This window comes from Oncorhynchus tshawytscha, linkage group LG14 (assembly GCF_018296145.1).
Source record: "Oncorhynchus tshawytscha isolate Ot180627B linkage group LG14, Otsh_v2.0, whole genome shotgun sequence".
Classification (NCBI taxonomy): Eukaryota; Metazoa; Chordata; class Actinopteri; order Salmoniformes; family Salmonidae; genus Oncorhynchus; species Oncorhynchus tshawytscha.
In genome coordinates, this window is record NC_056442.1 from 23,586,584 (window position 1) to 23,614,320 (window position 27,737).

Here is a 27,737-nt window from a genome sequence, read left to right on the forward strand (position 1 = left end):
TCGTGGACAGGAATAAACCAATCCACGACAGCTATTTGCTGAACTAACGTCACAGTTAAAGAGAAAGGTCTGTTACTTGGTCAGCTAAAAACTATTGAAATGCAAAGGCAGTGATAGCTATTTTATGTCAAATGTTATCGGTTCAGCATACCGATATTCAAAACTGCGGTCTAACGACGCCGATAGGCCAGCTAGAAGCCACTTTGGGGACGCTCTGCCAGTCGGACTGACAACAGAGGGGATGATCTCAGACTGGGGGTGAGTGAAGAATGCAGTGGCCACTGGCCAGTGGCTGCAGGCAAACCTTGGAACAGTTGATTTCTTGCCACTCTGATAGTTTATCTAAAATGTGTATGCTTCAATCTCGTAGTATGAATGCAGCTAAGCTAAAAACCGGTGGTCTTGAGTCACAATCAGATGCTTAGCTAAAAAGAAACCCGTCCCTTGTAATAAAAAAATACACGCCCGCGCTCTGACTCGTTCGCGCGCACACTCTGGTAACACGTTAGCTAGCCTAGCTAGCCAACTTGCTTGCCCTGGGACTGGTAGTGAGTGATATGTGGTTCTAGCCAACTGCTGCGGTATAGAAACTCGGGGAGCTGCTAGCCCCTAGTGTATTGGCGGTTAGTCCATAAACTGTGCCCCCGTACAGTACACCCACGCCCTTCCCTGCACTCAAAGTAGCTCATCAGCCCAGGGTTTCAGTTTTCATCACTCAACTATCCATTATGTGATATGCATTTCAAACCGGACAGTGTAATATTGCGGAAGAACTACCCCCATTCTTAAAACAGTCCTAACACAAGTTATGACAATAGCTGCCTGTTTGTATCCTAATGGTTTCATACACCCGTTATAATATAAATATAATGTATATTTTTAATATAAACTAGCCATGGTTAGTTGTTGATAATCAATGTGTAAATTAGTATTTTTTCCACTTTTGGATGAAACTGGACATTTCACTGACTTCCATTCCTTGAAGGTTTACAATGAAAACCCCTTTAGATAACAGAGAGAGCACATCCCAGTGGTTGCTGCTGGCCTACACAGCGTGGCCTATTCGTGGCCTATAAAAAACCTTAATGCTAATCCTTTAAGAGCAAATTGGAATGCCAATGAGTGTTGAGTGACCTGTGGAGGTCATAGGCAACTGCTATATTTACCATCTCTGTAACTTGATCTCTGGCATTCTGGATCGCTGTGCTCATACAATCCCTCCCTGGCTCCTCTCACTCTGGAGCCACAGCCTCCTATGCAGCACCCTACCCAGCCTGTCAGCTTGATACGCCACCGGTGAGCCTCTTCACCAATTTGCACTTTGTTTCCCTTTTTACGAGGGTACCTTTCTGTTATTTTGGCTGTTGGTAGCCTAGGCCTACTGTTTGTTCATTTTGCTTATCCATCTTTTGTTTTGTTGAAGAGACAAGGGATATTGTTTCTCCGAAAATCATCTTGAGACCTATTTATTCATTGGCAATTTTCTGTTGGCTGTTACTAGACCTATTCCTTGAACTCTGGCTGTGCCAGTGTTGTGGGGACACAGGTCTGTTGGTATGGTGTGTTTGGACCATAATGGGATGCAAGTGCTGGATTATTAAACTACTCAACAAGTACAGAATGTCTGAAACAGGACTTTAAATAGGAAGGCAAAATCTTTTTTCCTGAAACCATATTTTCAAGGAAGATCATTTTTGTGGATTTGACAACAAGCACTGAAGAATAGTCTACAGTCATTAAGCATTTTTTTGTATTATAGCTGAACCTAAAATACTGAGAACTTGTTGACTGGAGGCCTGTGGTGAAAGATCACTTGGACCTATTTCTGTGCCTGTCACAGTTGATGAGGAGGCATGAGATGTAGCCTAGGCTACTTTAGGCTTCCGGTAGATTGTTTTGTTATGGGATGTTTTGCTCCTCCCCTAAAGCAGTCATAGAGCAGTGTTGTTTTAATGCAATTCATTGAATTCTGTGTATATTGACGAGGATAATTGGACATTATCAAATCAGTAATGTTATCAAATTCATGTTCTAATGGCTCAATATCGATCTGCTAGCCTCAATGCAGTGGTATCCAACAAAGTCCACATTAGCTAGACTGCAAATCCATTACCTTAGTCATTTTCGCCCAGGTAATGTCTGCATGGCTATGTGATGTGTGTCTCTCATTGAATTGTGTCTCTGTCTCCCCACAGGTCCGATCAGTGAGAAGTCCCTGTGACTGTGAATGTGTCTGTGAGGTACATTAGGATGAGCGGGCTCCACTCTATCGCTGCCTGCGGGGACTGAGAGACACCGCTCTATACACAGCAGGTAATCATAAATGAACAAATACACGCACTGTCAGCAATCAGCATGCATCTCACAAATGTAATGAAAGGCAATACTTTCTTAAGGACTGATTGGTACTGAAAACATGTTCAAAGGATGCAGTGGCTCACAAGGCAGTTGCTACATCCATTTTTTTACTTATAACAATGATTGTTATTCGCTGCAACTTTGTCCCATCGCTGCAACTCCCTTACGGACTCAGGAGAGGAGAAGGACACATGGCTCTCAACCTCCAAAACACAAGCCTGCCAAGCCACACTGCTTCTTGACACACTGCTCGCTTAACCCGGAAGCTTAACACACCAAGTTGTCTGAGGAAACACCTCCAGCTGGCAACCGAAGCCAGCTTGCAGCTGCCCGGCCCGCAACAAGGCGCTGCTAGAGCATGATGGGACAAGGAAATCTCAGCTAGCCAAACGCTCCCCTAACCCGGACGACGCAGAGATCGAACCCGGGTCTGTAGTGATGTCTCAAGCACTGCGAGGCAGTGCCTTAGACCTCTGCGCCACTCGGGATGGTGAAGAATATAACTTAAATGCCTCATGAGCTTAGTTCAACTGTCGTACCTCATCAGGACCCCAAATATAAGCTTGTTTGTAAACAAATTAAATGTAAACAAACAGTATATAGCCCCAAACATGGTTAAAACTATCATTTTGATATTATTGGTGGTCGCACCTTGCATCCATAGCTTTGTCTATGAACCAACCCCACTTCTCAGCTTTTTGTCAAAACAGGGGTGGCGAAGACACTTTGTTATTGTTTCTACTGCTGATTACTGCTTTAAAGGAGACATAACGTTTGAGTTGACTCTTTTCCTATAAGTATTCAGTACAGAAAAACATTTTACACAGTGGCACAGAACACAGATTGATGGTGTTTAAAATAGTAATGATGTCTAATTGAGCTAATCTTTAGGCCAATGAATAAATGAATAAGGAATGAATTCACTTACAGCAGAGATTGGAGCATCAATCACGCACACATATTGCCCTTTTGGTGGGTCACTTTTAGCTAATGCTCTCATCTGAGGTACAAACAGAAGAAAAGTGTTGATATAACTACATAGGCCTATCTCTCAGCTGATATCAGAGTAGAATCTTTACAAGCGTATGGTACACTGTAAAAAAGCCAACTTAACCAATTTGCTCAATCAGCATTATTCTGTGAGTTGGGTAGACTTCCGAAGGACAGGAAATGGAGCTAATGTGTGAACGTTTGCTCACAGTGAGGTCAATGTATAAAAACTTGTTGAGTCAAATTACAAATTCATCTTTGGAAGGTATGTTGGTTCAGCTTGGCTATATGCCCAAATGTTTAGCAAACTCACAATGCTATTGCAACTGGTTGCCTTACAATTGTACTTCGAATCAACAAACTCAGCTTGAAGTGAGCTGAATTTGAACAAGCTTGTTGTGTAAAATTACAAATGTATGTTTTCTCAAAATCACTCAAAGCCATAACCATCATTATCATATTTCCCATCATGCTTCTATTGCAGGTTGCTTTTCAGAATTGTTTATTTCAATACCTGTATTTTTGCATGTACATTGATTGGTTGAATAATATTATGCAACACAAACATAAATATCATACATTTTTATAAACGAATTGAATCTGTCAGTAATTTGACTTAGGTAGTCTCAATAATCAGTCTTCCCTACCCTGGCAGTCATTCTAAATGCAGGTGATTAAAAGCTCCAATTGTTGGATATTATGTTGAATTGTATGTTTGCTCAAGCTAAAATGTACATACAATTCAAATTCGGAATGTATGTTGGTTCAAGCTATATGCCCAAATGTTGAGCAAACTCACAATCCTATTGCAGCTGGTTGCCTTGCAATTGTACGTTGAATCAACATAGTTTTTTTTGTGCATTCCGTTCTGATGTAGACTCGGCTGGCATGGACAGTTTGGTGCGATTGCCGTTGGGCCGAGTTAGGGCTTTGGCGTCAGTGCAGCCCTCACAGACACAAGTCTCTTTATCTGCTCACATTTCAGGGTAAATATAGCTCCCCCTAAGATCCAACCAACAAGGTACATTACGTGCACTGATTTCTAACAGTATTCCTAGGAGAATTTGGTGACCTTATATGAACTCAGCAAAAAAAGAAACGTCCTCTCACTGTCAACTGCGTTTATTTTCAACAAATTTAACATGTGTAAATATTTGTATTAACCATACAAGATTCAACAACTGAGACATTAACTGAACAAGTTCCACAGACATGGGACGAACAGAAATGATATAATGTGTCCCTGAAGAAATGGGGCCGTACTGCTCGTTCTGTGCGTGATTTCCTGCAAGACAGGGATGTCAGTGTTCTGCCATGGCCAACGAAGAGCCCGGATCTCAATCCCATTGAGCAATTATGGGACCTGTTGGATCGGAGGGTGAGGGCTAGGGCCATTCCCCCCAGAAATGTCCGGGAACTTGCAGGTTGGTGGAAGAGTGGGGTAACATCTCACAGCAAGAACTGGCAAATCTGGTGCAGTCCATGAGGAGGAGATGCACTGCAGTACTTAATGCAGCTGGTGGCCACACCAGATACTGACTGTTACTTTAGATTTTACCCCCCACCCCCTTTGTTCAGGGACACATTATATCATTTCTGTTAGTCACATGTCTGTGGAACTTGTTCAGTTTATGTCTCAGTTGTTGAATCTTGTTATGTTCATACAAATATTTACACATGTTAAGTTTGCCGAAAATAAACACAGTTGACAGTGGGAGGACGTTTCTTTTTTTGCTGAGTTTATATATGATTATATGTTGTTATGGCACAGATTCACAGGGATTGTGCATTTTAGGAGGTAGAAAAACACACTGTAGACTGTCAGTATCTAAATCGGTGACGTGCCATAGCTAAGGTGGATAATAATATAGGCTAGTAGGTGAGGAGCATTATATTGCTAGCTAGCTAGCTTGTTTGAGTTACTGTGCCACACTGTCCTGTTATGGTGGCCTGTCTTGATCCCTCTCTGTCAGACTCGGCTACTGGACTTTTTCACTTGTTTCAGTTGAGGCGCAGGCCTTGTGACTGTTTTGAAAGTGTCAGGCGATCTACTTCGCTATGAGAGCATGAGCATTTTGAAACCCTCTACAGACCTGCAGTAGGCAGTGCTAGGTACCGCCCTGTCCACAGAACCCACAATTTGCGTTAGCACAACACTTTTCACCTGCCTCCCCTCCCAGCACTCCACAGAGAGTCCACGCTGATCTGACATTCTAACATGTAATGTCACGCTGGGTGTAACAGAGCTTTCCTGCGTCGTCACACATTCTATAACCCCTGTTAGGCTGAGAGATCAGAATAACACAGTTACACTGTCATCAGTGGGAGAAGTAGGGATGGACCGAATGTGTGAAAGAGTGGCTCAGTGTGAGGTTTCAGGGTGTAGGCCCTATTCAATTATATAGCCTACACCTGCTTGGGAATTACTGGATTTTCCAGGTAAAGATGGTAACAGGAATATATCGTCTTTGGGGAATAAACTTGGATTAGGCCTATAGATTGAAAAGGCGATCTGCCCTTTCTGTATGCTCATCTACTGGGCCCTAGGCTATAGCTAGATGGACCTTATATTTCTGCAGGGCAAGGGAATCAGGAAGTCAATGGGATCAGTGCAACACCTGCTTTGACACAGATTGTGTGGCGGTCAAATGATGCTAGTTGCCATGTAGTCATGGAAACCACCGTTTAGTAGAGCCTTTGGGGATGCTGAGATGCAGGGCAACCAGCAGATTTGTGTGTTTTCTGGTTTCAGAAGTAAATAACGTAATAGTGCTGTGCTGCCGTCATCTTACAAATCCCATGTCCATTTAGGCTGTACTCCCCATGGATGGATGTTGTTTGCGACTCACTTTTCAAGTGGCCGCCAGGCACGCCTGAACTTGCCTCAGTCAGGGCCCTCATTTATTGGACGAGACACCTGCAGTAGCCTAAATGATGTTGTGTATGTTAATAGGGAGGGCAATTAGGAATGTGTGGAAGTAGTTGCCAGGGGTCACAAGTACAATCACTCTCTCTGGTTATCTCTGGTTATTATTCAAATAGACCTTGCAGTGCAAATTGGCACTGTCACTGTTATTTGGTCGTGTGGTGGAGGTAGTGCTCTGTATTTGAAGACATTTCTACGTGGCCAAAGTGGATTCTGACCCTCCTGTAGGCGGCCTGTCGCCACATGCCAGGTCTGCTCGCGTGGACATCCGTTAGATCAGGGTTGCCTATTTCAACAACACACGAAGAGAGGTTGACTTTCGAACATGAATCCCAGGGAGAACAGAGAACCACAAACAATGTACAGTATGTCAACCTAGTCCGGGACCTAGGCTTTGTCATAGTACTGCTGTTTTATTTAGAGACGGGGGGGGGAGGAAGAAAAGAGATGAACAAAACAATAGTGAGGCAGACTTGAGGTACTGGCCCATCTTTACAGTCCAGCCATCTTTGCGCAGGATACATGGTGAAATGGTAGGCCAGTTATACCCACATATCCACTGTGGGGTTTTGGTGAGAGCCTAAGCAAGGCTAGGTTGGGCATGGCCTTGCTAAGCTAACCTAGCAGTAGTGCTCCAGAGCCTGAGCAGCCCGGCTGGGTCTAGCTAGCTGCACAGAGCTGTATGTCTTTGCCTGACTTCAGTGCTCTGCCTACTCCAGATCCATATGCTGAATTATTGATGCCCCTGTGGCCTGGAATGAGAGAGAGAGGAGGAGAGAGAGAGAGAGAGAGAGAGATTAAAGAAACAGGAGCCTCCCCCACTGAACCCAACACGGATCGACAACACCAGATACTTTTATTTATTCAGATGCTGCACTGCCTTGTGAACAAGAGCCCTGTCTCTTCTCGGGAACAGACTGTGCCACCAGAAACATTCGGTGCTTCGTTGACGGGGACTCTCCCGTTACAGGATGCCCAGGGGTGCGTTCAGCCGGCCACAACGTTGTGCTCTGCAACCCATCGCTACGACAGTACATCACATTACCAAGCATGACTTTCCAGTTGGTTGCATGAGCAGTGTTTCAGTGTGCTACTTCAGTTTGAATACTGATGACACAGCTGATATTGTGTAATGTGTTCCAAGGAGGGTCACATGCCGTTGCTTGTCGAATATCTGCATCCTGTACACGAGTAAAACCTCAGTCTCGAGCAATGAGCCATTCTATATTCAGCCTGTTGATAAATAGTGCACCTATATGTTAAGAGTTGGACTTTGACCTAGTGACCTATGGCATCCTACCTGTTTCGTGATCAGATGAGACTAACCCATAAAACTAAGATGGAGCCGATCTGATATAAAATATACAATTTAATTTAGTGCTTATAAAGATTCAAATGTTGCTAAATAAGTTTTCATTTTTGGAAATCAAGTTGTTCCGGCTCACAGTCTGAAGACAGAAACCCACTGATTTCTGCTCTCTCTCTTGTCTTGCAGTCGATGCGGTCTTCCACCGCATCACCCGTGGCTGAGAATCCAGCATGTCTCGCGTCTCCACCACCGCCAAGCGCTACACCGGCTCCTCCTATACCAGTACCTATAGTTCCTATGGCTCCTCCCTGACGCCATCCTCCCTCAGCTCCTACACCTCTGACCGGGACAGGCTGCCCTCCTACAGGAGCAACGCTGCCTCCTCCTCGGGCTACTCCTCCTCCAGCTACCTGAGCAGCACCGCCAGCCGCGCCCGCAACTACAGCACCTCCTTGGAGCTCGACCGGGGCCGGCCCATCCCCCGCACTGACCTCCTGAGCAGCAGCAGCCGGCGTAGCGAGAGCCTGAGCCGCACCCCGGTGAAGACCTATGGCTCGTCGGGCCTGAGCGGCGGCTCCGGTTACACTGGCTACAGCAGCTACTCCTCGTCCACCACGCCCAGCCGCTCCAGCTACCTCTCCTCGTCGCCTGGCGCCTCCAGCATCTCCCTCAGCCGCCGGAGGTCGTCGAGCCAGAGTGACCTGACGCGGGACCTGTCGTCCCTGGGCCTCAACGAGCCCACGTCCCCTTCCTCCTCCTCCTCGAGCGCCCTGAGGGGTTACCGGAGCAGGGCCAGCGATGTGGCCGACTCCTACAACAGCAGCCTGCAGAGCTCCAGCTATGGCCTGTCCCACAGCGCCACGCAGGAGGCCTTAAGCAGCAGCAGCCTGAAGAGCGGTGGTGGTAGCCGCTTCACCTCCTCCTACGAGAGGAGCGACAGCAGCAACGGACGACCCAGCTCCCCCACCAGGGACTCCCCGGTAAGACCAGTGTTCTTCTGTTAGCTTAACTTTTTGCTGTGTTCTCCGATTTAGATCTCAGGCCACTGACATGACAGACTGCCACCATGTGGGGGGGCTCATGGTCAGTACAGCTGCTCTGCACTGTTACTGTACAGTACTAAGGTCCTGTGTTGAGGAACACAGTCACTCACTGGCTTAGGGCAACAATAGGCGCATATGATGGGAACACTGTCACTCACTGCACAGTATAAAGTAGGTCTTAGACAATTGTTTCAGTATTCATTCATTCATACAGTATTGATATATAAAATGCAGCCATGTCAGCTATCTATATTAGGTCTATTTTCCATAAAAAAGGAAATTCATCTTACAGAGACAACATGCTTAAAGACATGCTTGCTTTTGTTGAATAAACCTGGGTCAGTGGAAACCTGCACACTGACTGTCAGAGAGGCAGGTGTACCGTTGACTAGACTCCTTGTGTTCCCTCTGTGACGCATGGAGAGTAATGACATCTGGGGGAGTGGCTGGCCTGGCTATCCTCCTCTCCCTCTCCTTAGAGAGCGGAGTGTGAATGAACCCACTTACGGGATTAGCCCTGATTACTGACCACTGTGGGAAGGAGAAGTAGGAGGACATTTGTTTCACAACCGGGCAAGCCGATCTCTTTGACAAGGCTGTTTTGTTGTTGGCGTGGAGCTGCTTTCGCAACATCTATCACAATCAGCATCAGGCAGACAAAGAGGCTGTTGATGCACTGTAATCTTCAGTGAAGGATGCATCGAGGCTAACCGATGCTTCCCACCATCTCTGAATTACCGAAGCCACTCGCAAGTAGTACGGAATGTTCTCTGTAATTAACAGTCACCAGTCAATGAGGGAATGACTCTCCTGTACGTGGAACAGTGGAACTGGGTTGCCTATTGGGGCCAAGAGGTTGAGATTTTTCTCTTAATGTCACGAGAGACTTTCCTGAGCCCCGGGCTCGAATGTTCTCATCAAGTCATTTTAATTACCCTTCCTAATTCGTATAATGTTCCATCCGGACCGGTTTAGAGCAGGGAGTTTATACAGTAAATCCCCTTACCATGACAGGAGAGTAGGCAGGTGCCCAGAGCAGGTGAAGTAAGGACTATGTATGCCAACTTTATCTGAGAACTGTGATTGCACTTTATGGGGGGTTGATTTAGGAGATAGGGGCAACGTACTGAACTGTTCGAATCCACTCCCCAATCAAATTCAGCAGGTCACCAGACTGGCGTTACATTTTCATCAACTCAACAATCTTACTCTTGCAAAAAGAGGTTTCTAACCGCAATGGTCTTTCCTGGTTAAATAAAGGTTAGCATAAATAAATATCTGCGTTGAATCTTCGTCCCGACTGTCAGGCATCCCTGTGGGCTGAGTCACAACGGTTTGTCAGCTCATCCACTCCACGTGGTGCAAAGAAAGCCTTTGTTCTCGGGTATGGATCCGGAGGAGTTTTTATGGAGTCATGTTTTGAGGAACGTGTTGGGTCATGCCTGGGAGAAACCAGTCAGACCAGCAGCTTCTCATCAGAGCAGCTCTCTCCCAGGCTGAGTGATGGAAGGTCAGGATGGGAGAAAGGAGGTTGTGTAGGTCAAGTACACTGTGGTATTGATCGTTCTAGGAAGACATGATTTTTCTCTCGAAGACCTCTGATTATTCACCTCTCTCTCATTGATAAACAAGCTGTTGTGTTTGACACAAGCACCAGAAGACAACTGGCGTAGCTGCTTTCTTTAATGAAAGGTCTCTTGTGGGAAAATGTTTTATATTCACGTGAAAATCTGTCGCCAAGTAGAGGGAAACCTAGCTAATGATACCAATCAGTCAATCAATCAAATGTATTTTTTAAAGCCCTTTTCTCTTGTTAAGGTCAATAACATCATGAACTTTACCCAGTACCAGGACATTTTAGCCAAAAACCTGGTTGCCTCTGCCAGGAGGCTGAAACTTGGCCACAAGTGGACCTTCCAGCAAGACAATAACCCCAAGCACACATCAAATTCCACAACAACAACAAAAATGTATAGACCACAAAATCGACATTTTGCAATGGCCGTCTCAGTTTCCAGACTTGAACTCCATTGAAAACCTGTGGTTTCAATTGAAGAGGACAGTCCATAAACGCTGACGAAGGATATCAAGGATCAGGAAAGATTATGTGTGGAGGAATCGTCTAAGATCCTTCCCAGTGTGTTCTTTCAATCTCATAAAACATTTTAGAAAAAGGCTCAGTGTTGTTATCCTTGCAAGGAAGAAGGTGCTAGAGTATTGAAAACAGGGGTGCTAATGGTCGGAGGACACAGTAGCCCCGTTCAAAGTTACCCCTGGACGGGGCAAAAAATGCCGATATAACCCCACCCACTTTGCCAAATCACAGCCCCCACACCACTTAAAGAGCAACTGCCCCGAAAAAACAACTTCTCATTTAGAATACAGCCTATGTGGCATCGATGTGAGTCAGAAACATTTATTCTACTGTCAAAATTGACTACAAAGGGAAAATAGGATAATTTTCAGAGTTTTGTGAGAATTGTGGTCGTGACTGCATCACAATGTAAATAAAGGTTGTGTTTGTTTCAATCCCGCCCATCTACCCTCAGCTGGCAGCACACAAGTAATCATCAATTCGGACTGCAGCTGCCTATGGGGCTAATTAGGACCATTGGTAAATTACACAATATACATGGGACAATATGTTAAAATTCCAATAGCTCCAAATTTCAATGACTTAAAAACCTCAAACCAATGATAAATTGTAGAAATTCATATACACATATTAAAAGCATTTAATGAAAAAAATAAAAGGTGTGCAATCTGAAAATATTGTCTCATTTATGTTGTGTAATTTATTGGTGGTCCCTAACTTGCCCAGAGATAGACTATCCAAAATCAAACCAACTTTGCCACGGTTGCACACCAGCTGGCTGAAGCTAATTGGCTAAATAATTTGGTTAACTCTTCCCACCTGCGAACACACACACACACACATCAAACCACACCCCGAAACAAACTCACGTTTGAATTCCGTCATGGCCACTAGCATTTCTTAATGAACCACATCTAAAAAGAGGCAAAATCACCAAGTGCAGTCGCCCTTTAAGGGATATCAACATACCATTTACTTACTACCCTGAGACAAGGCTGAGTATAGCCCACAAAGATCTCCCCACCGCATGAGCCTGAGGGAGCGCAAATCCGGACAGGACGGTTACGTCAGTAACTCAACCCACCCAAGGGAGTTGAGTATAGCGGGGAAAGGCCTGGCATGAAGAGATGCACTCTGCTAGGGATGGCATGGGAGAGCGCGAGCAAGCTAGTGACTCACGCACCCATAATAAGGTTAGAGGTAGAGAATCCCAATGGAGAGTAGGGTGGTTCGTCACTACAATGCCTTGCCATTCACCTTCGCTCCCCTGGGCCAGACTATACTCAATCATCGGGCCTACTGAAGAGATGAGATGAGTCTTCAGTAAAGACTGAGACTGCGTCTCTGACATGGATCGGCAGACCATTCCATAAAAGAGGAGCTCTAAAGGAGAAAGCCCTGCCACCAGCTGTTTGCTTAGAAATTCTAGGAACAATAAGGAATCTTATTGACCGTAGCATACGGTACAAGCAAGTCCATGCAATGCTTTGTAGGTTAACAGTCAAACCTTGAAATCAGCCCTAGCCTTAACAGGAAGACGGCAGAGAGGCTAGCACTGGAATAATACTGTATGATTCTAACAGCCGTGTTTTGCACTAGCTGAAGTTTATTTGGCGCCTTATCCAGGTAGCCGGAGAGTAGAGCATTGCGTTAATCTAATCTTGAAGTGGCAAAAGCGTGGATTAGCTTTTCTGCATCATTTTTGGGATAAAGTTTCTGATTTTTGCAACGTTACGAAGATGGGGGGAAAAAGCTGGTCTTGAAATATTTTTCATTCGTTCGTCAAAAGAGAGATCAGGGTCCAGAATCAGAGTAACAATGAGATCCTTCACAGATACTGATTCAAAGGTACACTTCATGTGCTAGACTGGGACAGTTCCTAGTCAACTGAAACCGTTCCTAATTAAGAGAATCAGAGGTGGGTAGGATGACATGTGATTGGGTGTCACTGCCTGTGACTGTAGCAAGCTGCATTGTAAAATAGGCCTCAGTGCCTATTATACCGTCCTTGGGAGTCGATCCATATAGGCCTACTGCATAGGATTTGTGTTCATCATGACAAAGCTGACTGACCGACGAACCATGGGAAAACATTGTGAAGGAAATGCCCAGTTAGTCTAAACGAAGGCTTTTGTGACGCCATCCTGATCTCACGTCATGCCATTCCATTTTAGGTCATCCAGCCAGGCACGGCCAGGCAAACGGTTTAATCCTAAAGCTCAGTGCTGCCAGCTGTTGCACACTACCCAGTGCCCTGGGTTGTATTCATTAAGGCACACTGTAGCAAAATGCTCCGCAATGGGAAACAAAAATGAGCGTTTCTTATCGGTCAAGTTCAGGTACTCCCTCCCTAATTCAGTTAGTTTTCTTCCATTTGGAGCATAATGAATACGACCCCAATACACAGCTCCTAGTTACAACCAACAATGGCATCGACATTAGAAGTGGCACTGAGAAAAATAGCTCCGTTATTTTCCCGAACCCAAATGAACTCGTGTTCCACGCCAACTCACTAGTGTGGTGGCGTCTAACTCTAAACGACCTTGTGGCAGTGGCCCTAGAAGTAGCCCTGGCAATAAAGTCAACTACATCAACACGAGGTGGCTGGCACAGTCCTGGACACAGTAATAATAGCGCTGTGTAGTGCTGCCTTCATTGCACAGCCTACTGTTCTGTCTTTATGCTGTGCTGTAGTCTGGGGTGGACAAACCTGGGATTTTACAATGGAATCAGTTAAATGAAGAGAAAAAAGTGATTTAAAAAGTAGGCCCATCCCGTGCAAAAGGGTTTGATCAGTTAGAGAGGTAGCCTAAAAGCTAGGCTATTACCCTTAGCGCTACGTTTTAGTTACATAGGCCTACTGTGTTTTATAACCTTTTTCTCTTTACCTCAGAGGGCTAGGGGGGTTTTTGTTTGGCTGGCTGAATTAGTGGCCGGGTAATTACAGCGGGTATTAAACACACTTTCAGAACCGTTATACAACCCCCCCCCCCCAGGCATCCCATTATGTGTCCGCAATTCTGCATCAGTGATGCCAGCCTTTCACACGTGGGTGAAATTTGTCTGACGTTTGTTTCTTGGTTGCTTTATCCTATGTCTAGATTCATGCGGAATCAACAGTATGTTTGTTGCATGTCTGCCACCTTGTTCAGTCGGCTACAGTAGTATAACGCTTTGATGAAAATGTAACGCCAGTCTGGTGACCTGCTGAATTTGATTGGGGAGTGGATTCGAACAGTTCAGTACGTTGCCAAACTGTATCTGTACTCTACTTGGCACTGAGAACAGCAGGCCTTTTGTGATGAAGGGATTTTAAGTGCAACGATGACCGTTCAGAACGTATTCCTCTGTTCCGTTACAATCAGTGCCCGCAGAATGATGAGTAGCCTAAATATCAACAGAAACAGAAAGTCCTTTTCATTCATGTTGTGTGCTGTACTTGAGTGATTGTTGCATTTAGCCGAGTTTCAAAACGTTGAAATGTATCCTAGCCTAGCTTTATGCTGAACTACGGGATTTACTTTCCTTTTGGTTGTGCTAACCAATTTGGGCGTTTGCTTGAACAAATGAATCTCCTTGATATGCCCTTTATTTAGGAAATGTGGTTGGCAGATGTTCATTGATTTGCCTAGCTAACCAGGTCTTTAGCTCAGAAGTCAAAATACAAAAATGGATTTCTTTGTCGGATTTTGTAGTTTGTTATTCCTTTAGGCTCTGTGTTTTCTCCCGTCTCCCCCGAAGGTGGGATTGTTACACACACACACACACACACACTCAGCCTGGTAAATAATGGAATATATTCCTTGGCTGTTTGTTGTGTACACATGCTAGGTCACAAGACTGAGCTGGGGACTGCCCTCTCTCTTTACCATTTAGCCTACACATCACTTCAATGAAACAGTAAGTACAACAATATACCTCCACTCTTGACTCACATGTGACTTTCTGCCCTATTGATGTTTTGTTATGAAACTAAAATATTCGATTGAACCTTTATCCAGGTTAGTCTCATTGAGATCAAATACATTTTTCAAGAGAGGCCTGGTCCAAACAAAACAGCAGCAGTAGTAGGGGGGGGGGAACAATGTTTCAGACAAATATCCGACATAACAACTTACAGATCTAGACACCATAAAGAGCATTTAGATGTGGACGACACATACAATTACAATTACAGAAACATGCAAGCGTCATAGACGCAATGCTCGTGGCGTTTCATTAGGTTAGTCTAGTACAATTTAGCTCAGTTGAGCAGGAGTCACGTCACAGCCAGCGATGCTTTCGGTAGGACTTGTGAATTTACTGCCACGTTGCTTCTAGATCAGGAGCACATCACAATTACGGAGGAAGACGTTTCTAAAGACCAACGGCTAAGGAAGTAGCTGTGGCAGCATGAATAATCTACGCCAGTGTTGTTACATTTTAGTAGACCCATTTAGTAGATCATTTCATATGGAATCAAGGTGATAGTCTAGGTAGCCTATATTGGTGATACAGCCTATATCCAGGATATAGGCCTATATCCAGCCTATATCCAGGCTGTATCACAACCGGCCGTGATCGGGAGTCCCATAGGACAGAGTGCAATTGGCCCAGCGTTGTCCGGGTTTGGCCGCTGTAGGCCGTCATTGTAAAATAAGAATTTGTTCTTAACTGACTTGCCTAGTTAAATAAAGGTTACTTTTTTTTAATCAACATTTAAATATAGGTGGGCGGGCCTCTAGGCAGCAGTCTGCTGTTCATAATAGACCTATGCTACTTTCTGTAGCCGTTATCATACTCTGACCAAGGCTAACTTTAGTTGATGGCTGATGATGTTTAGATCTCGATTCATTTTCACGCCTGCGTCACAGTATCTCCTGCTTACCAATCCCCTTTCTTGGCAGACCACTGCTCTATGTGTGACTGGTATGGGGAAATGTCATTCTGATCTCCTCAAATGTAATAGGCAACGTCATTGCAAATACATTTAGCCATGTCGGGGACTCTGTACTTTTCCAATGCTAATGTCATTTGTTAGGTTTTAAGAGAGGTGGTGAAATTGAAATGGACCGATGGAATTTTAGCTGCATATAAAGTCATCTGTATTTTCCCACTCACTTTTTGAGTCCTAATAAATCAGGGTATTTTTAGACTTTGAGCAAGAGGGGTGAGCAACAAGATTGAGTGTTGAAGCCTGTAAACAAGCAAACATGTTTGTCTCTCATAGGTGAGAGTTCAGAGCTAACGGTGCTAAATGTTTATTACAGAGGGTAAACTGCAGTCAGCACTTAGTTTTATTGATTGACAGCAAATTGACAAGGGTTTGGCAATTAATCATATTTGTTGCATGAGGAAAACATGTTCTAGCCTACAATCTGTTTTGCCATGTTGTAAAACCTCACCTTTTGTGCTTCTCACCTTTGGTACTGAATGTAGCTAAGATATGTTAGGTCTACCCTATTCTCCTTCAGCAGAATGTTCACATTCCAGAGAAGGAGCTCTTCTTTACTGGGAATTTACAAAAGGCTTGATGGTTGATTCTGATGTTCCTCCCCATCTGCCACAATGCACAGAAGAGACATACTGTAAGCCAAATTTAGCCATCAATGTTTGACCTTCAAATGGTCTGAAAACCTTATGCAGGGGCTGAGTCATAGGGGTCACAGTGACTGTATTCCTCTGTGAAGCTACCTAGGCATAGATGTATTATTACAACAAGAGTAGTACAGCCATGGCCAATAGCCGAACAGATTATGAGCATGTAGTAACCTACTCTCCCAAACACAATTTACTGTGCTCCTCTGAAATGTAGTCCTGCGCTGAAATGAATGGGTCTCACACTGAGTAGCCCTTTTTTTTTTAAAGAGACACATATTGTTGTATCTCATTGCTTGGCGTATGGACAACCGGAGTGAACGTTCCACCGGTGTCCTTGGAAGCACCATTCTGAGTCCTTCAAGTAATTCGTAGAAATGTGAACGGACCAATCTGACGGTGTTTGACGTCGGAGAGGTTTGTGGCAGCGGCTGACGTCTGTAGTATTAAGCCGAAAAGAGGCGGGCCTATTGCTGTCCGGGTTGTAAAAAGATTGAAGAGTTAGTGTACATTTACTGCTCAATCAGCCCTATGATTGATTACCGCACGAGTGATAAGTGTTGTGATTTGCGTGTTCTGGAGATCTTCGATTTATGGAATTCATGTGGGAAAAAATAAGACATTGCTCAGTCTGTTTTCATTACAAAACTATTGAATTAATGTATTGTTTATGTGTTTTTTCATGATATCAGGAGTGTCAGACTGGTATGTATCGCTTGTAAATCGAGTGTAGATGAATGGCTCGGTTTTTCATGACAACCGCAAAAAGGAAACGAATAAGCTCGAGCGAAAATACGAATATATTCGTAACGTAGGCTACACTTTCACACGAAGATCCTGCGACATAGAAATCAGGAGAACGAGCGGCAACTCCCGGTGAATCAAGGGCGCACCGGCTCTATCTGCCTGATACCGGCATAGCATCAGAACACACCGATAGCCGACTTTCTCAGACAGTCAACATGCCCAGCATAAGACAGTCATACACGGTGACCGTACCCGAAGAACCCCCGGCCTCTGCTTTCCCGTTCTTGAAGCAAGAGATGCGGCGGAAAAGCTCGAGCATGTCTGGCTCGGTGCTGGTGTCAACCTTTGTAGGACTTCTCATTAATCAAGCCAAGGTAAAAACAACATAGCATATATTGGCACCAAGATGATCTATCGAATGCTTGTCTGCGTATTAGTTACAGTAATATATGTGTTGTTAATCAATAAGGATCTAGGAGGCTTGATCTCACTAGGGGTTCTTCTACACATCAGCATTGACAGCAATATAGCATTGCATTCAATCTAGCAGTAGGCTAAACCTCCGTTAAGCCTTCGTGGAGGATCAGTATTCTGGCAGGTCATTAGACTAGTTATACAATCTCAAATTAATCTCACTCCATAGCCAGCAATTGCTCCTATATTGAATTATATTACATAACCAAGTCCTGTATCAAAATATATTTAGAATGGATCTTTAAATTATTTTTTATTATGCAACAACTGTAATACATGAGGCATTATGTCCCACCTTCTTGCTATTTTTTTTACCCATAATTCCATGTCCAGAGAGAGAAACAAATCAAGGTAAAATTGTTGGTCAAGGGGTCTATTTTCAGACTGATGTTGAAGTCGTCTGACGTACATTAGTGAGCTAATGGTGCTTGTGGATCTAGCAGTGTCTGGATAACTCCTTGGCCACCGAAACAGTTATCCACCAATGATTGATGATTTTATTACAACCTTGAGCATTGACCCTTCATTGATCATCTTCAATAATCTGTCTTCATCCCAGAGGGAGTGTGTTGTATTGAATGCTTCAATGAATAAAGTCAACTGAAGGAGCGGAGTGGCATGACTGAAAGTATACCTGGCTACGCTATCCTTGGCTCCCGGGCTTCGCTCTCATGAGGTGAAAGCCCAGTGGCAGATGCTAGTATCTGGCTATCACAATGTGAAGAGTGTTTTTTTTTTCAGTTGTCCCTCAAATGTTTTATCTATGGATCATATTAGTCCTTGTAAGGGTTTCCTATAACCTGCTTTGAAAGGAGAGGAAGTGTTGCTATTGTTTCAGTGGATTATCTTGGTGTTGAACATTCAGAGAAACCGTGGATGTAAATATCAATTGATTGAGCTGGTCCATGACCGCTTAGTCACTCCATGTGAAGACAGTTGGTGGGTTGCTGTTGTATTTGCTTCCTGTTAGGGGCCAGGCACAGGAAGGTCAAAACAAACTGTTCTCCAGCAGCTCTCACTCAACACAACCCACTGCTGCTAGCTAATGATTATACCGCATTCCGTGGAGCAAGGTGGAACCGTGTCAGGCAGGCCTGGCCTACTCAACCCATTCAGCATTCAGGGCACAACTTGTACCTGGCTGTTTGTACCAGGCTCCCGAGTGGCGCAGTGGTTTAAGGCGCTGCATCTCAGTGCTTGAGGCGCCACTACAGACACCCTGGTTTAAATCCAGGCTGCATCACACCCGTCTGTAATTGGGAGGCCCATATGGCGGCGCACAATTGGCCAAGCGTTGTCTGTCCGGTTTGGCCGGTGTCGGCTGTCACTGTGAATAAGAATTTGTTCTTAATTGACTTGCCTAGTTAAATAATAAAAAATAAAAAAATCATCATGAGATAGTTCAGCTCAGTATCAATGTCAGTGTCTGCAGAGGAACCCAAAACACTGAAATCCCAACAACAACAGATAACATTTCAATGAGATGTCTCGGATTGATAGCGTGGCGGCAGCGATCATGTTATATGTAAATACATTGAGAATGCAAGGCAATTAATTCATCAGTCTCTGTGTTATGTGGAAAACAAGGTCAACTATTTCCCTCCATCATGCCTTTCAACTCATCACCTTATGGTGGCAGCTGGATGCAGATGGCATCATATTCTGGATCAATGTATAGATTGGTGTAATGGATGTGCCTGGGCATGTTGTAACACTTGACAATGGCCATAGGAGTTGGCAAGACAGCCTGGGATCTGCATTCACACAGAGAGAGATAACAATACTTGCTTTATTGGTCCAGTTGCACAGATATTCTTTATTGTCCCAGTACCCAAACTGACACACAACACAGGCACAGTATACAGGGATATTGAAGCCGGTAACCCTGCCGGATCTGTAGATTTCCCCACAGGCAGCTTGGGGCTTTGAACCAGCAACCATCCGGTCACAGGCGCTGCCTCTCTAACCTCTAGGCTACCGCCACCCCCCTGTCGTGTAGTATCCATCCACAGTCACACATTGGTCACAAGCTGACTGTACCAGTCCAACCATTCTGCTGAAATAGAACTGCTCACTGCTTCGAATGGCTGTCAATACAGTTGCACTGTGGTGTAGGCCTGAATGTAGGGTTATGTAGGGCCATGGACAGAGAATTAATTTGACCAACACAATTTGAACCTCAAACCCATTTGCCAAGCTTCCACAGTATTTCTTTTCAATTTGTGTGCATTGTGTATTCTGGGGAATCTGGCGAATCTAGAGGAAGTATGTTCTCTTGTGACAGTTGGTCCGACTAGACAAGGCTACTGTCTGACTGGGATCAGGACAGAATAACATTCTCTGCACTTCTATATCAGCCCATTTATTTTTCCTCTGTTGACTCAGGCTAGAGCTTTGCCACCCAAAAAGATCCTCCAAAAGCCTACAGATGGAGATCATTTCTAATGATGTTGCATTCAGCATGAATCCTCTTGCATGTGCCTGGGCTAGTCACACCACTTTGAAGACTAAGCTCATCAATTGTTAATGAATGAGGCATTCTCAAAATGGGTTACACTGATTCATCTGTTACTAGTCCAAGGAAGAACACTGGTTGGTCAGTCAGTTAATCAAGTAAGTCACACTTGCCAGATGTGATGTCATATTGTCCTCTAGCTCGTTCGTGTAAAAATAGCGTTCCCCCGGGCGAGCGGCTGTCAGGATGACTTCTGCAGTGACAGTCACACCGCTCTGACAGCAACCCAGCCAATGAGAACGCGGCAGCAAGTTCTGAAGGAAAGGTGCTATTTTGGGCTCCGATGATATTACTCAGCAAAGTACGGCAAGTTGTGACGTCATGGGGATCGTTCTGGAGGTGACAAGCGGTGTGTGATTGTTATTAGCATAATCAGTGGTCCTCCTGAAGCTTAGCCTACACTCCCACACGACTTCCCACAAATGTAAAAACAAGCAAACCAATAACTGACAACAGGAAGTGTTTTGTTCACGTGGTCACGGACTAATAAATCGCTTTATTTTACATTGGAATTGAGTTGAGAAAGGAGGATTTAGTTCATCCTGATTTAATGAAACTGTTGGATGGGTTTTTCCTGGTCTGTTGGGAACAGGGGACAGACGGCGTGGGGTTATTTATATAATAGTAAAACGCTACAGCCGTCCAAGTCGGTGTTCTCATAACTACATAAACACTACACACTGTCCTGGTTGGACTCCCAGATACCAGGAGCACATGGGTGTGTGTCTGTTTTTCACTGTGTGTCCCCGTGGTGGTTGGTCACTCCTGCGCTCATGGGGAGGGAGGCTATATGAGCCAGAACAGAACATGCAGGTGAGAGTTACTGGAGAGCTTCAGTCACTTCAGTGTTATATTGAGTTCCACAGGAAGCTGGATCAGGTTCCCTCTCCTGTTCCCCAGCAGCGCTGTGCTCTACATCAACCCATAAAAACACCATTGTGAGCGGGTTACTGGCCTGACTGACTCTGCGTGAACCGTTTTCATAACGACCCCAGTCTCCCTTCCGCTGATCTAAATGTGGGGGACTGTATCATTGTGATGGGGCCGTGTGTTCACTTGTGTTCAAAGTACTAGGCCTAAATAATTGATTGTAGCATTTCTACAAAGGCCTTCAGGCACAACACATTGCATTCCATATTAAAGAGATAGGCTAGGCCCTGCTGTATGTAATGAAAGTTTTGTCCGCAGTCAGATTGGTGCTTTGGTAATTGTTTCCGTTACTGCTCAATTATAAAACAACTGAACTTCTCTAATTAAACTGCAGTGACGTCAGTCATTTTCTTTTCTCCAAAGCCCTTAGTCGACAATCGAAGACCGTTATCCACCTCAAAGGCCTTCAGGCTATTGCTAAGCCACGATCTTTCAGTTTTGTGGAAAACACTGTCCATCTGAGGCAGCGTGATTCCCTCTGTATTGAAACAGGACCAGGCTAGTGTTTGACAAAGAATATGTCCATCTTTACATCTCATAGCATGTCTAGTAGCCTAACCTATAACAGGAAGGCTCTGGTTTTTTTCTTCTTCTGAGGATGGCCCCCATGTTTGTCGCAGACGTCCTTCGACCGTGGGGCCATTGCCAAAAAATGACATTCGCTCGCATGCTTTTGTCGTAAATGTTTTCCTTGTCGTGTTCTTCTCCTCCCCAGAACTCCAAGAGTGCCCAGGGCCTAGTGGGCCTACGGAACCTGGGAAATACCGTAAGTAGTGGCCTGGGTGCACACACACACACACACACACATATATATATATATATTTAGGCCTCTATTCATGTGTGTTGTGGAAGAAACGTTGAATATTGCCAGTGTACAGAAAACAGTGTAATCCACATTTCCTATCCTCTGCCATCAGCTTACGGGATGTGTTTTGATATCACTAACACATTCCCTTAGCTAGTCTATTTCCATTAGCTGAGATTATCTGCCATGCCATCTCATGGCTCTACAAACAGGAGGAGGGGAGGGGGGTATTTGCCAGGCAACAGGGAGAAGGATGGGTCCCAAAATAAACTGTCTACTTGCACTGTGTACAGTAACCTTATCTGAGTGCTTTCGCTGCTGTTGAACTCTGTACCTGCTGGGGGACTTGACTGTCTCCCTCTCCCTCTCTATCCCTGCTACCTTTCATTCACTCAGCCCACTGTTCCTTGTTTCCCCCGTGCTTGCACGTGTCACATGTGGCCACGTGATGTTAGCTGTTCCTGTGTGTGTGTGTGTGTGTGTGTGTGTGTGTGTGTGTGTGTGTGTGTGTGTGTGCGCGTGTATGTAACAGAAAATATCTAAATATAACTCCAGCAGTCACGATTTCACCTCTGCACGTTTGTCTGCAACGTTGACAACATTATTGTCAAAGCTGTAACTTCCTGTACCATGAACATCATGGTAGTGTGCGTGTTAGCCCGCTTCTAAAGACTGTGTGTGTGTGTTTGTGTGCGTGTCTCTACAGTGCTTCATGAACTCCATCCTGCAGTGTCTCAGCAACACGCACAACCTCCGGGACTACTGCCTCCACAACTCCCACCGACGCGACCTTAACAAAAACAGCCGCACCAACACTGGGGCGCTCATGGAGGGTGAGACAGCTAGCCTAAGTCCCCTCTAGTCAATGAATGCTGAACATTTTATTTACCATCAAGTCTTCCGTTTTACAATGTCTGCCACTGTTCCGAGGGGATTGGATCTATCTTCTTGGTTTCCCGGTTGTGCTTCTAGAATTTGCCAAGCTCCTCCAGACCATGTGGACGTCGTCGAGCAGCGAGGCGGTCGGCCCGTCAGAGTTCAAAACTCAGATCCAGAGATACGCCCCCCGATTTGTGGGATACAAGTACGTGTTGTTCAACTAACTATTCACCAAGCCTACCTTTGAAATGGCACCCTATTCCCTATATAGTGCACTACTTTTGACCAGTGCAGAGCCCTATGGGCCCTGGTGAAAATTTGTGCACTTTATACAGATGTAGGATCTTAATTTGATCCAGTTTGCTACAGCAGGAAAATAACCCTGCAGCAACAGGAAATGTGAATTATTATATGGATTATAGTTAACAGACATTTTTGTCTGGGGTTGATACATTTTAAGGGAAATCAAGTCAGAAATGTCAAAGTGGAAATGACAAACTTCAGAAGTGTTTTTAAACCTCAAAAACACTACAAGTTTGAAATTTCCTGCATTGCAGGAAAGTTCTCCTGCAACAGCGTGATCGCATTAAGATCCTCCAAATCTAATAACTTTGTATCAGTAATGGTATTGTAGATGATTTTCCAATCTGTTAAAAAAAAATAACCTGTGTGTCTGTCTGTGTCCCTCCCTCCAGCCAACAGGACGCCCAGGAGTTCCTGCGCTTCCTGCTGGACGGACTGCACAACGAGGTAAACCGGGTCACGGTGCGGCCGCGGGGCAGCTCAGAGGACTTTGACCACTTGCCGTGAGTGTTGCTCTCCTCTCCTGCTCTTACTTTCTCCATTAACTACCATGGTCAAGAGAATGTTAACCGGGAGGGTAGGACACATCCCACAGTATTAGTATGCAGTCAGTGGGTGTGGAGATGGGATTTCTCATGGGTTTACAAGAGGGCAGGCGCGGGATCGATGACCATGAGGCTTTAACTCACTGAATACTGACACACCCTCTCCTGTCCGGTCATCCCTCCCACAGTGACCGGGAGAAAGGGGATAGAATGTGGAGCAAGTACCTGGAGAGAGAGGACAGTAAAATAGTGGGTAAGGGCATGCATCAACACCCACAGTGGTTAAGTAACACTCTGTGCTGTTAATAAATAGTGTTTTCTGGTAATGTTTAGTCTGCTGATTGATGTAGTTTGTGTGTGTGTGTGTGTGTGTGTGTGTGCGCGTGCAGGTTGGCATTTATCTTCATGAATTTTTCCCCGGTGGCAGCTCTGCGGAGATGTCACTAGCTGGCACTGGCACAAAGTCATAAAATCCCATTTTAAACCTAACCTTAACCACACCGCTAACCCTAATATCTAACCTCAAACACATTTTTAACGATATAGCTAGGCAATTGACTTCGCTGCTGGCCCATCTGGCGGAAATGGCTCCGTTCTGCCTCCAGGGCAAAATTCATAACAATAAATGCCAACCTGCGCACACGTGTGTGTGTGTGTGTGAGTGGGTAGTAATGGTCTCTCTCTGCCCTGCCCTCCACAGACCTGTTTGTGGGTCAGCTGAAGAGCTCGTTGACATGCAGCACGTGTGGTTACTGCTCCACTGTCTTTGACCCCTTCTGGGATCTCTCTCTACCCATCGCCAAGGTCAGTATTGATAATCCACACCAGCTTCCTCCCCACAGTGTTGTACATTCACCGTTCACCAGACCCACATAACAGTCCCAGCGTTTTTTTTTTTTATGTAACCTAATGTGTCTATGTGTCAAGAAGGGCTACGGAGAAGTGAGTCTGATGGACTGCATGAGTCTCTTCACCAAAGAGGATGTGCTCGAGGGCGATGAAAAACCAACGTGCTACAGGTGTAAAGCCAGAAGAAGATGCACAAAGAAGTTCACTGTACAGAAATTCCCCAAGATCTTAGTGCTTCGTATCCTTTCTCAAGCCGCTTATATTTCTGGCCTGCGTTTGTCTCTTATCCTGTTAGATGTTGTAAAAGAGAGAGGAGTTGGCTAACGCCTGGTCCCAGATCTGCATATAATGTGCTTCAGCCAACACAACATGTATGAGGCAATCGTAGTCAGAGGAGTTGCTTATGATTCAACTAAAGCACACAGATCTGGGACCAGCCTAGTAGAAGTGCTCTCTGTTGCTATAGAGGCTTGCCTATGTGTTAAATGTATGTATGTGAACCTTCATATGAAGCCCCCGTCTCTGTGTATTTACAGACACTTCCTCCCTGCACTGTTTTGTCCTTTACCCACCTACGTGTCCAGATCTGAAACGTTTCTCTGAAGCGCGGAGAACCAGCAAACTGTCCACATTTGTCAACTTCCCCATGGAGAAACTGGACCTCAGGGAGTTTGCCTCGGAAAACAGCAGTGAGTACCATCGTCTGTCGGGTAGAATCGTCCGTCGAGGTACCACAGTGGCGTTCTACTGATTCCTCTCTTTCCCCTGTCTCTTTCCCCCCCCCCACAGTAAATGCAGTTTATAACCTGTACGCAGTGTCCAATCACTCAGGCACGACCATGGGTGGCCACTACACAGCGTACTGTCGCAACCCCACCTCGGGAGAATGGTACACGTTCAATGACTCCAGGTATGTCTTTCCCTCTCCCTTTATGACACTACACTACCCACAAGGCTCTGCTAGCAAGAAGTCATCTCATTTAGGTTGAATTGACTGGAACTCTTAGAACACTTGAAATACTCCTGTTTAGAACATTCAAGCTCTCTTCCACCTCACTCCATACACCTCCACCTCACTCCATACACCTCCACCTCACTCCATACACCTCCACCTCACTCCATACACCTCCACCTCACTCCATACACCTCCACCTCACTCCATACCACCTCCACCTCACTCCATACACCTCCACCTCACTCCATACACCTCCACCTCACTCCATACACCTCCACCTCACTCCATACACCTCCACCTCACTCCATACACCTCCACCTCACTCCATACCACCTCCACCCCATACACCTCCACCTCACTCCATATACCTCCACCTCACTCCATACACCTCCACCTCACTCCATACACCTCCACCTCACTCCATACCACCTCCACCTCACTCCATACCACCTCCACCTCACTCCATACACCTCCACCTCACTCCATACACCTCCACCTCACTCCATACACCTCCACCTCACTCCATACCACCTCCACCTCACTCCATACACCTCCACCTCACTCCATACACCTCCACCTCACTCCATACACCTCCACCTCACCTCTCCATACACCTCCACCTCACTCCATACACCTCCACCTCACTCCATACACCTCCACCTCACTCCATACACCTCTACCTCACTCCATACACCTCCACCTCACTCCATACACCTCCACCTCACTCCATACACCTCCACCTCACTCCATACACATCTGAAATCGCACCCTATTCCCTTTATAGCGCACTACTTTCATCCCTAGCCTGGTCAACAGTAGTGCACCATTATATACAGTAGGGAGTAGGATATTGTTTAGAACGGACCACCACAGTGTTGGACCTTATTTGCTGAGCCTCATGTTGAGAGTGCTAGAGCAGAGACTGTCAGAGAGAGGACATGAAGAGCCTGTTTCTGTCTGTCTTGCTGGCTGGCTACATACCACTCACCCAGAGCTACTTGCTTTCTTAATAGCAGTACCTCCCTGTAATTCTGTCAAGTGTGCAGTAGCTTACCTCCTTCCTCTCTCTGCCTCCCCCTCTCTTTTCCTCGCACTCTCACCTCTCTCCCACTCATTGCCTCGTGAGAGCCTATCTGCTCATTCTCTCTCTCTCTCTCTCTCTCTCTCTCTCTCTCTCTCTCTCTCTCTCTCTCTCTCTCTCTCTCTCTCTCTCTCTCTCCCAGCAGCCACCTGTCTTCTTTCCCTGCTCCTCCACTCTCATTCATTATGCAGTTCTCACTCTCTCTCCTAAGTTCTTTCCCTCCCTTTCCTCTGTTAACTTTCTCTCTGTTTAATGGCACAGTGTGATAGTACCCACGCAATGTTACTCTAAAATCTCCCTGCCATAAAACAAGTACCTTTTTGTTAGATCGTCAACCGTCTGAATACCCCGTCCATTTCCATGGTTTTGTGACACAACGGTTGAAGGGAACCTCAGTATGGCTGTTCCCAGTTCAACATCGTTACATTTCTGGAATAATATTGTCAATTCGTGTTGCTCTTTGCACCCATCTGACTGTCTCAACAACGTTGCAGCTCATCCACATGCACCCCCCCTTCCTCTCTCCCTGACAGAGTAACGCCAATGTCCTCCAGCCAAGTGCGCAGCAGTGACGCCTACGTGCTGTTCTACGAGCTGGCCTCCTCCTCGCGGATGTGAGGGCCTCCTGGAGGAGGAGGGCACTGCAGACGGAGGGAGGGAGGAAGAGGAGGGCAAAGCCAGGTCCATTAGGACTAATCACATCCACAACAGAGAGAGGCTACTACTTCCCCCTTCCCCAACTTCATCCACAACAGAGAGAGGCTACTACTTCCCCCTTCCCCAACTTCATCCACAACAGAGAGAAGCTACTACTTCCCTCTTCCCCAACTTCATCCACAACAGAGAGAAGCTACTACTTCCCTCTTCCCCAACTTCATCCACAACAGAGAGAAGCTACTACTTACCCAACTTCATCCACAACAGAGAGAGGTTTCTTCAACTGCTGGATGTCCACCCTCAGACTATGGAAACACTACAGGAATCTGTCATATTTGCTGTTGTCGTTCAACCCATCCCTCCTCACTTCACTCCCTCTCTCTTCTCTCTGCTGTCTCTCTCTTCCTCTCTCTCTTCTCTCTGCTTCCTCTCTCTCTCTCTCTCTCTCTGCTCTTGGGGAGCAGGGTGGTCAGAGGAGTTGGCCTGTGCGTTTGTGTGAACGTGTGTGTCTCAGAGAGTGTGTGTGTGTGTGTGTTATCACAGGAGACCCTCTCCAGGCAATAAAAACCAAGCGTCTCCTTCTCCGAAGTCCCTCTCTCTATGCACTGCAACAAACCAAACTCTCGTCCCGACTGCGCCTTCTTCTCTTCTTCTTGTTCGAGATCGCCTCAATATTAAAAAAGACATTGTTTCAATTTA

At 45.5% G+C, this 27,737-nt stretch overlaps 1 protein-coding gene across 5 annotated transcripts; it reads left to right on the top strand.

Moving 5' to 3' along the window:
* The first annotated feature begins 19 nt into the window (after positions 1 to 19).
* On the top strand, positions 20 to 27,737 carry LOC112266804 (ubiquitin carboxyl-terminal hydrolase 2). 5 transcript variants are annotated; one of them, XM_042297174.1, is made up of 13 exons: positions 20 to 258; positions 2,196 to 2,313; positions 7,770 to 8,563; positions 21,680 to 21,730; positions 22,476 to 22,602; positions 22,742 to 22,853; positions 23,344 to 23,454; positions 23,685 to 23,749; positions 24,197 to 24,300; positions 24,424 to 24,583; positions 24,930 to 25,034; positions 25,135 to 25,255; positions 26,915 to 27,737. In XM_042297174.1, the coding sequence occupies exons 3-13, from the start codon at positions 7,814 to 7,816 to the stop codon at positions 26,997 to 26,999; spliced, it is 1,791 nt and encodes a 596-aa protein (XP_042153108.1). In that variant the 5' UTR covers positions 20 to 258; positions 2,196 to 2,313; positions 7,770 to 7,813; the 3' UTR covers positions 27,000 to 27,737. The 5 variants fall into 5 exon arrangements, with proteins under 5 accessions (XP_042153108.1, XP_042153107.1, XP_042153109.1 ...); XM_042297173.1 differs by lacking the exon at positions 20 to 258 and adding an exon at positions 1,191 to 1,296; XM_042297175.1 differs by lacking the exon at positions 20 to 258 and adding an exon at positions 1,191 to 1,296 and having other exon boundaries at positions 24,427 to 24,583.